Below are 10,518 nucleotides of genomic sequence, written 5' to 3'. Positions count from 1 at the left end.
ATGGATGTTCCAGACCCAAGTGTAGTACTGAGCCTTCCTCCGGGTGAGCTTTGAAACACAAAAACTACATCCTGAATTGACACACCTCAGTTAACAAGAAAAATTAGCCAGAAACAGACCTACAGAAGCCAAAAAGCAAGGTGAGTACATTACGGGACTTTCCCAGAACTACGGACTTTGATGGATTAAGTCTTTGTTCTCATTTTGGCAGGTATTGCTGCTTACCTGCGGGGCCTGAATGGTACTTACATCACGGCATCGGTTGTGCTAAGGTCTGCGGGCCTACTAAGGTCTAGGGGCCTGTTACAGAACCTCGGTGTGCTTATTATGTATGACATATGGGGCGGGGTTCGGTAGTCTTGGAAGATCTCTGTGAATGAGCAGCTTCATCCTGAAGACATTCCACCGCAGAAAGCTGCAGCTGCTATTTTTGCACACACTGGTCAATCATTCTCCACTCCCTTGGAGCCTTGGAGTCCCTGATGTGGCACACCCATGTCAACACGTTCACTCTGAATTTCACACACAGTCTTCCTCCTACATTCAGGTTCCTGCCACGACTTCCCTCGGTGGCGTACTGTGACCTGGAATCATCATCTTCCCCCAAATCGCTTTTGGCCAGGGTGTTGGTTGTAGCCATGGACATCAAACTGGAACACTCACCCTGCCTTCTGAAACTGTTTTAAGATGCTGAAAGTGGGACTGGAAAGGAACCAGCCATTTCCGTTTCATGTGAGCTGCTTCTTCAGTCCTCAGTACAGAATGAACTCTAAGATCCATGGACTGAATGAATGAACAGGACGGTTTTCATACTCGGGGATGTCAGAACCCTACAAGCCTGCATCAAGCAGACCACAGACCCACCCGTGTCCCTATACTGTTGACTAAATGCCTCCCAAGGCTGGGGGTAGCATCTCTGTGAGAAGTAGTCACATAGAACTAGAGACTTAAAAGTAGGGAGCTGCTATTGTCCCAGAGTTCATGACATTACTTTCAACTTAAACCCTTTCCAGACATCCTGACATCCATCCCTCTATGTATCCCATCCATCTGTCTGAGTGTGTCTTACTGATCACCTTGAAGGATTCTTTTTTATTCTTTAAAAGGATGAATCCTTGCTACTCACTAACCTGATGTCCTTAGCCAAATAGATTAGTCCCCTAATTGGACTGTCCCTCGGGATCTACCATGCAGATATGATGGGACCTTTAACTGTTGTTCTGAATGGCACTGGGGTATGGTGACAGAGCTTCAGTGGGGTTTTAGCATACAGAAATGCCCATATTCCTACTAACTTTCCTTCAACTCTCCTCCCCTTTGCTCTATAAATATTATGATGGCTCTCAGACTTGGATGGCTTTTAAATAAAAATGTTTAAGTGAGGTCATAAATAACCCCATGGTGCACCACCAGCTCCTCAGTGTGGGTTGCACAAAGGACCACACCAGCTAGGTTTTGTTTTCCTAAGTCTGAATTCCACTCCCCAAAGGACACCCCTCTTCTGCGTTCGAGACATGAGGGTGCATAAGGGAGTCATTACAAACTGGGCTTTGGTGGGGCAGCTTTGATTTGACACTTTTGAAATATGATCTGGGTCATGGTGGTGAATGATGCCGACCTCTTTTGGGGCAAGAGCGTCTGGACTTGATTATCTTAAGCCAGGCTGTGGGCGCTGTTATCCATACTCTGCTGTGACGTGGTTGCTGTGGCAGATCCTGTGTCCTGAAGTGATTGGAAGACTGTACACTTCTAAATATTTAGAAGTTATCTTCTTAGGTCTTGGTTTTGTTGTCAGCCTACCCAGTCTCCATAGGTCTGGACTCCACCTTTTTTACCTTGCTTCTACAGGGGTGGCCTTCCTGCCACACAGATTTTACCTCTGGTGTCTTGTCAGTGTTCAGTCTCCTCCCTGAGGTGGACAAATGACACGGAACAGATTATTCAATAAAAATATACCCAGTGAACGAAAAGTTACTGGAGAATAATCTGACATAGTGTGTGTCTATGGCACCTACGCATCTGTGGCTAGGGAACTCCCTCTCCCAGTGGTGGAGAGATTCACATAGCATCTTTCCATCCCTCTATCCCCAACTGCAGTCAAACAAGAGAGTGTAAAGTTGGCCCATCCACAAGATCCAGCCTCAGGTATGTACTGTTTTCTGGTTGCAAGAACGTTCACTTGTCAGGGAAGCCTATTGCACCTAAGAAGTTCACAGGCTTCTCTCGTGTTGCTTCAGGAATAGTCTCTTAGGGCTGCTTCTCAATGTCTTAGTTAGGGTGTTATTGCTGTGAAGAGACACCATGACCAAGGCAACTCTTATATTTTATTTTTTATTTTATTTTTTTTTTTTATTTTTTGGTTTTTTTTGAGACAGGGTTTCTCTGTATAGCCCTGGCTGTCCTGGAACTCACTCTGTAGACCAGGCTGGCCTCGAACTCAGAAATCTGCCTGCCAAGTGCTGGGATTAAGGGCGTGGGCCACCACTGCCCGGCCCAAGGCAACTCTTATAAAGGAAAACACTTAATTGGGGCTGGCTTACAGTTTTAGAAGTTCTGTTTATTATCATCATGGCAGGAACTATGGCATCATGCAGGCGTGATGCTGGAAGAGTAAAGAGTTCTACATCTTAATCCAAAAGCAGCCAAGGAGGAGATAGCTACTTCATAATAAGTGTAACTTGAGCTTGTGTGTGAGACCTCAAACCCTGCCCACACAAGGATGGCGTTCCTCCAACAAGGCCACGCCCACTCTAACAAGGCCACGCCTACCCCAATAAGGCATGCCTACTGCAACAAGGCCACACCTGCTCCAACAAGGCCACACCTCCTAATAGTGCCACTCCCCATGAACCAAGCATTCAAACACAGGAGTCTATGGAAGCCAGACCTTTTCAAACCACCACTCTCGATGATCACGAAGAAATGCAATTCCAAGCATGTTTGTATTTCAGAGACAGCTGGAGAGTTTGTACCGGCTTTCTTATTTGTAAAGAATTTGTAAAAACTGTCAAGGGAGGGAGTCTGGACAGGAACTTGTGAATATTCTCATTCGTGTAGGTCAGGAAGACCCAGCAAATCCTCTGCGCTCCCAGACTTACCTTAAAGTCACCCATGGGCATTTTATAGAGAATATATATCCATAGGGTGAGGTCTCAAACTGTCAAAGAAATCGCATCTCATGTAAACTCCACAAAACTCCATTAAAGGTAGGGAAACAGACAAAGTAATTAGCTTCACTCGAAACTCCCAATAACCACTTGGAAAATCCTGGAGAAGTAGCAGAGTCAACAAGGGCCTTTGAATCTCCCTAGCTTCGACTCTGCCCAGCACAATTGCTGGCTCCCAGAATGGTGGCCAGGAAGCTCCTCTCTCCCAGGTGGTCCCTTCCCCCTCCCAGGTGGTCCCTCCCCCCCAACCCTCCCCCCCCCACCAGTCCCTAGCAATATAAGATCAACTGAATTTGTGCCAGCTGGCCTGTGTCTTGGCTTGAGCTTCCTCCTAAGCAGAATCTTGAAAAGGAGATTTGCAGAAAACCAAACTGGGAAACTCCTTTGGGGGAAGTCAGGAAAGGGGGGTCATCTAGGGAGCAGTTGGTGCCCAGTCCCGTAGAGACTTTATGTTCATAGTTCTGCCTAAAAGAATCCCCTCAGGAGCTAGGGAGATGGCTCAAACAGAAGACCTGGTTTCAATTCCCAGCACCCACACATCAGCTCACATCTGTTTGTAACTCCAGTTCCAGGAGTCTGACACTGTCACACAGACACATACATTCAGGTGAAACACCAATGCACATTAAATAAAAATATTAATAAATTATTATTAATAGTAAATATATTTTTATATTTAAATAATGCAAATATGTCATTTATATTTATCAAATAATAATAAAAATAAATAGACATTTTAAGGTCTCCATAGGAGTATACTCCGGCACCCACTTTGGGCAGCTCGAAGATGCCTACAGCTTTTTAGAGTCTGATGTTCTCTTCTCGACTCTGCGAGCATCAACGTGCACACTTGGTAGCATAAGCACAGAGAAGCACATAAATAAAAATAAAAGCAAATCTTTGAGTTATTTAATTAACTAGAACAAACTAAAGCTGCCTTTGGACAGGGGATGTAGCAGTGTGGCGAAGAGCTTGCTTAGCATATTACAAAGCTCTGGGTTCAACTCCTAGCGCTACACGATCATATAGATAAATCAATAAGGAAGGAGAACGCAAGGCTTTTGGGTTTGTTATTGTTTCGTCTTTCCCCCTGCAGCGCCAGAAGTTAAGGTCTTGAAAATGCTAGGTAGGTGTTCCACCACTGAGCTACCCCTTGCCCTTGCTCTCAGAACCTGCTTTAAGTGAACGGCATAGGGTCCCTGTCAAGAGCTAACGATTAGAGGATGCTTATTCTGCATTGCATCGATAGAGTACAGTCCAGCCAGGCCACTAAATGGTCAAGTGAAGTCAGCTTATGCAGTCTCCAGGAAATGCCTTCCCAGAGAACACCTCTCCTTTTGGCCCCTCACCAGGTTGACAGAAGGAGCCTGGTCCCAGGGAGTCTGTTTTGCCAGGGTTCTTTCCCAGCATGTATGGAGAGAAGGAGAGAGCATACTCTAAGAGAAACCTAGTGTGCTTTGGCCCTTTCTACCATAAGAGGACCGTTGGAACCAGGCAGTGGTGGCGCAGGCCTTTAATCCCAGCACTTGGGAGGCAGAGGCAGGCAGATTTCTGAGTTTGAGGCCAGCCTGGTCTACAGAGTGAGTTCTAGGACAGCCAGGGCTACACAAAGAAACCCTGTCTCAAAAAAAAGAAAGAAAGAAAAGAAAAGAAAAAGAAAGAAAAGAAAAGAAAAGAAAAAGAAAAAAAAAGGACCATTGGTCCATATCCAGGAAACCCCCCACCCCCAAAGGCTGGGGAGCTGGAAATTTGTGTGTCCAAGAACAGGAGAAGACAGAGCCTAGCTCTTCAAAAAACACAGCAGCTCCCTTGCTGTGTCCAGGTGCTCACAGACTGGCAGCTGCCCATGTTGTTGTAGGTGGTTTCTTGACTCAGTCAAAATGCCCGCATATTCTGGGAATACTATCATGGATACACCCATAAACTGTTTTACCAGCTGCCTGGGCATCTCCTTAGCTTAGTCATCACCTTTCTCAGAGGGAGCAAGGAACTCTTCTGAAGGTTGTTAGTGGTGACCACCCAGTTATTCCACAGTTTTTTACAGAGGGGTTCATAGCAAAGGAAGGTTAATTTACCAAACAAACCCCCAGTGTAAATCTTTAGAAGCCTGGGGATGCAGCTCGGTAACAGTACTCAAAAAAACAACAAAAACAAACAAGAATGAGAAAGGTGAAAGATTAAAATTGAATCTTAAATTTTCTCTCCCAGACTGGCAGACGCAGACCCAGTTATCATCAGCTTGGCACAAGGTACAATTATCTGGAAAAGTGGGGCTCAGTTGAGAGAGCCCCTCCATCCAGATGGCCTGTAGGCAAGTCTGTTGGGTATGTTCTTGATTAATGATCAGTATGGGAAAGCCCCGGCCACTGGGGGGTGGGTGCCACCTTGGGCTGGTATACTGAGTTTGTATGTGGAGGCAGACTGAGCAAGCCAGGAGATCAAGCTAGTAAGCAGTGTTCCTTCAAGACGTCAGCTTCAGTTCCTGCGCTCAGGTTCCTGCCCAGACTTCCGTCAGTGACAGAGTGTGATCTCAGAATTATAAGAGGAAGCAGCCTTTTTCCTCTCAAGAGTTATACTTGGTCTTGGTGATTTACGACAGCAAGAGAAACACTTAAGACTGGGTTTTGGGGCTGGAGAGATGGCTCAGCGGGGAAGAGCACTGACTGCTCTTTGGAAGGTCATGAGTTCAAATCCCAGCAACCACATGGTGGCTCACAACCACCCGTAATGAGATCTGATGCCCTCTTCTGGTGTGTCTGAAGACAGCTATGGTGTACTTACATATAATAAATAAATAAATCTTTAAAAAAAAAAAAAAAAAAAAAAAGATTGGGTTTTGTTGTTTTGTTTTGTTTTTGTTTTCCCAGTGATCCTGCATTGCAAGGCTTGCTTGGGTGTCTCTTCCTTCAGGGGGCTCTCAGTGGGTGGCAAGTCTCCACCCCCACCTTCCTTGCTCACCTCCACAGGGCAGGATTACCAACACCCTTAATCTGCAGTACAAAGCACTTGAACACCATTGAACTTCGGTGCTCTCTAATCACAATTCTTGGAAGGGAGCCTGTGTCATTCACCTGAACACCCCCCCCCATCTTGTCCTCCAACCGACCCCCACCCCAACCGCCCCCTTTGCAGACAGGAGACACTCTGGTTGTCTGTTCTCCCAGAGTAGCCATTTAGAGACCCAAGCCTGTGCCTGCTTACTTCAGAGATCATCTGAAGTCTTTGGATGACAGTGGGTTCTTGGTGCTGATGTTCTGGAGTCTCGAGTAATACAGGTTTATTGGAGCATGGAATGAAAGGTCGGGGCTGGCAGGCCTGGTTCTGAGGGTTCTCAGCCTGGCAAACATCACAGGTATTAATTCTGGAAACTAGAATCTGTGAGATCCTACAATCAGACAGGAGGAGGGGATTGGGGGAATCTGATAAGGTCAACTATAGTCCCTTGCCCTGTCTCCTGAAAGGAGACTTTCCCCCACCCTTGCCAGTGTCCAAGGAACTTCAACAACAAATAATTCATGGCTACTGTGTTCACTGCATCTCAACCAGTAACGAGGCTGAGGCCTTTCTCCCATTGAATACCAATGCTGTGAAGGCTTGCTTCTTTTGTTGTTGTTGTTTTGTTTTGTTTTGTTTTTCGACACAGGGTTTCTCTGTGTCGCCCTGGCTGTCCTGGAACTCACTCTGTAGACCAGGCTGGCCTCAAACTCAGAAATCCACCTGCCTCTGCCTCCCAAGTGCTAGGATTAAAGGCGTGCGCCACCACTGCCCAGCAAAGGCTTGCTTCTTTACTTAAGCTTTTTTTTTTTTTTTTTAATGTATGTAGTTATTGTATTTGTAGATGTATGTAGGCACAGAGGACAATTTGAGGGAGTCAGTTCTCTCCTTCTATCATGGCTTACTTCTATCAGAAGGATTTTCTGGGAGCTCAAGTGATAGCCCAGTGGTTAAGAGCACTTGCTGTTCTTGCAGAATCCCTGCGTGGCTCACAATCGCCCGTGACTCCCGGTTCTGTGGGGTCTGATGGCCTCTTCTGTCCTTTGTGGGGAGTAGGCACAAATGAGGTGCGCATACATGTATATGGGAAAACACTGTGTCTCTTTTTTTGTTCTTTTTTGAAATAGAGTTTCTCTGTGTAGCCCTGGCTGTCCTGGAACTCGCTCTATAGACCAGGCTGGCCTCGGAGGTTTGCCTATCTCTGCTTCTGGAGTGCTAGGACTAAAGGCTTATGCCACCAACACCTGGCTTAAAAATATATTAAAAAAAAAAAAGTTGTATAGGAATTTTCTGAATTAAATCTATCTTGGTTAAAGGTTCATTCAGAGTTTTAACAAAATATAGTGAACAAACGCTGCTTTAATAGGGAGCTAATAGTCCTGCCCAGTTACGCCTAGGTAAGAAGACAAGAATTGGTTAATCTAATCCAGCACTTGGCTCCATAACATGCTGAGGTCTTGGGAGAGTTTGTTTAAGCAATCCTGTTTCTCAAAGCCAAAAACATAAGTAAATTAAAATTCCTTACTATATTGGGCAAATTTTAACAGATCCCAATTTCCTGGTGGTACTGTTTTCCAGAGGAGAACTAAGAATACAATCTGTATATTTTACAAGCTATCAAAATAATTTACCTAACACCATCCCAATGTAAAAACACATGTGAATGAGTGCCCAGGGGGGAGCCACTGTTCATGCCTGTGCCAGGAACAGGAACCACAGCAGTCTCCCCAGCAAAGCAAGATTTTCACCCTGTTCAAGCAGGGCTTAGGGTCACATTATAAACTGTTTAAGATAGCATTTTAATGTGGGAGGCTGCGGAGAGGCTAAGGCTGGGGATCTGTCGGTGAAATTCTTCAAATGCAACCATGAGGATCCGAGTTCGGATCCCAAGCACCCAGGTTAAACACTGACCAAGCAGCACAAGAAAAAAACTACAGAGGTATAACCCTAACAGGAACATGTGCTGGCCCATACTCTTAGGAGGTGTGGTCTTGTTGGAGAAAATGTAGTACTGTGGGGTTGGGCTCTGGCAGTCTCCTCCTGTGCTTAGGCTCCACCCATTGTAAAAGCGAGGATTCTCCTAGCTGACTGAGCATGCTAGTCTTCTCCTAGCTGCCTTTGAGTAAAGATGCAGAGCTCTCAACTCCTTCTCCAACACCATGCCTGCCTGGATGCTGCCATGCTCCCACCTTACTGATAATGGACTGAACCTCTGAACCTGTAAGCCAGCCCCAATTAAATGTTGTCCTTATAAGACTTGCCTTGATCGTGGTGTCTCTCTACAGCAACGGAAACCATAACTAAGACAGCACCTGAGGCAGCGATGACTCCTGAGTGGAGACTAATATCTATAGGAAACCCTGGAAGAAACAGGATGCTTGTGTTTTAGAACACAAGCACACACACCACACACACACACACACACACACACACACACACACACACGCACCATGATGATACCATACCGAGGGCAACTGCAGGTGCCACAGGCCACAAGACAGGACCAAGAAATGGAGCTCATGGGCATACCCTGCTGAGGACGTAGCGGTATTTAATGTTCTTTGCTGAACGCCAATGTAATCGAAGAAGCCATCAGAGGAATGCAGAAGAACTGACCAGTGTACTTTGAATGTGCACTAAGGTCGTGGTTAGATCAGGTGAAGAAAAACTGAGGACCTGCCTCAGACTAAAGCAGACTAAGGAGCTGAGAGAACATAAGGGGACTCTGGAGAGACAGCAGGCTCCTTAGCAGCATGCATTGATGCTTGTTTCCTGGGCTTGTGCTCAGGGATCTGCTATACAAGATGCCAGTACTGAGGAAGCAGGAGTACTGGGACTAGAGCAGTGCCCTGGTGTGTGTGTGTATGTGTGTGTATGTGTGTGTGTGTGTGCTCCTGTGCCACGCACACTCGACTACTCCAGTCAAATCCAAAATATCGGGGGTAAAATCCTGATTAGGATTAGAAGCAATAAGGATCCAAAAGGAGTTCTGTGCCTCCTGGATATTCAGTCGCTGGTATCTCCTAACTCAGACGTGTTCCAGATCAGTCTTTCCAATCGTCAACACGCCCTCATATTTGGGCTAAAGGTACCCCAAGAAATGATTCGTAAATGGCTAAGATTGGGCATTGTTTCCTGGCCAGCACAATGTTTCCAACCTATCCTAATCCAATTCCTAGCTATCCTTAGCTTGGAATTTGTCTCAAGGAATCTGCCTTGCCAGACAGGTTTTTCTCAGAGTTAGCAACAGAGGTCAGGCACCATTGCTTACTGTTAACATAGTTAGAATACTCAGGGCAGTCCCACAGAACACAGAACTTTTTTACATACTAGAGAGTAATGAAGGGCTTCCACTCAAGGACAATAGCTAGAAGTGTTATGTCGGAACCTCCTACTCATTGCCTCCAGCAGACCCAGAGAATTAGCATAGGAATACCAAAATGCCTCAACAGGGAGGGCTCCACTCCTCTTCCTCCTGCTTCACACCTGGCTACAAGACCCTACTGACCTTGGTGTGGAGGTCACTTGCCTACATGATCTCAGTCTTGCGCCCCTTGCTGTAACCCCCGCCTGCCTACGTGACTCTTGTCATCTGCTCTGCTTGCTGTATGCTATTTAAGCCTGAATTTCACCTTGTACAAATACATTCAGATTCACCACACCCTTGTGTCAAGTCTGTTTGTCATCCCCTGACTTATTGCCTACCTGACCAGAATTCTCATCCCGTGGAAATTGGGGTCCCCGCAACGAACCCAGTCCGAGGCACTCCTGTGTCGGCAGGTGTTTATGGCAGTCAGAGGACATTCTCAGCTGTCATTCACTTATATGACAGGATCTCTCATTGACCTAGGTCTTGCTAAGTAGGCCGGTCTGGCTGAAGTGCTTTCCTGGCTGAGCTCTCTCCCCAGCTCCTGATCTAACATCATATCAAAATAAGAAAACAGAAAACTGAGGTGGTGTGGTAGGCATCCACTTAATATCCATGAGGTTTGGACCCGAGGACCCTACATGTACATATAGAGACAGAGCAATGGCTGCGGAAGCTGGGTCCTTCCCCCACTGAGCTTCAGGTTGAAGCTCCAAGCAGCAGTGACCATTTCCTACCATTCTTCCGTGATCAGGGCTGCTTCAACTCGGGGAAGCCATAGCAGCCCCAAGAAAGCTATTTGTTCTGGAAAACACAAGCAGACATGGGCTGTGGATAACAAGAGTTATCTGTGCCTCAGTGCTCGTCAAGAGCTGCCCTTGGCTTAAGCAGAAACTGCAGACGTGCTTGGGCAAGCCGTTGTGAACAACGGGAGGCAGGTGGAAGCGAAGCCGGTAGCCCAGATCCTACATGGATCTGGAAGCTTCCGTG

At 46.4% G+C, this 10,518-nt stretch overlaps 1 protein-coding gene across 1 annotated transcript in view; it reads left to right on the top strand.

Moving 5' to 3' along the window:
• Positions 1 to 10,518, top strand: part of LOC116081520 (antigen LPMC-61-like) — a 19,385-nt gene continuing 8,867 nt past the window's right edge. Inside the window, exons 1-2 of the mRNA XM_031358097.1 lie at positions 1 to 43; positions 212 to 272. Coding sequence (XP_031213957.1) covers positions 1 to 43; positions 212 to 272 — 104 coding nt within the window. The remainder of the gene's footprint in view (positions 44 to 211; positions 273 to 10,518) is intronic.

Source organism: Mastomys coucha, unplaced genomic scaffold, assembly GCF_008632895.1.
Source record: "Mastomys coucha isolate ucsf_1 unplaced genomic scaffold, UCSF_Mcou_1 pScaffold7, whole genome shotgun sequence".
Taxonomy (NCBI): Eukaryota; Metazoa; Chordata; class Mammalia; order Rodentia; family Muridae; genus Mastomys; species Mastomys coucha.
This window is presented reverse-complemented; position numbering and strand designations above follow the sequence as displayed.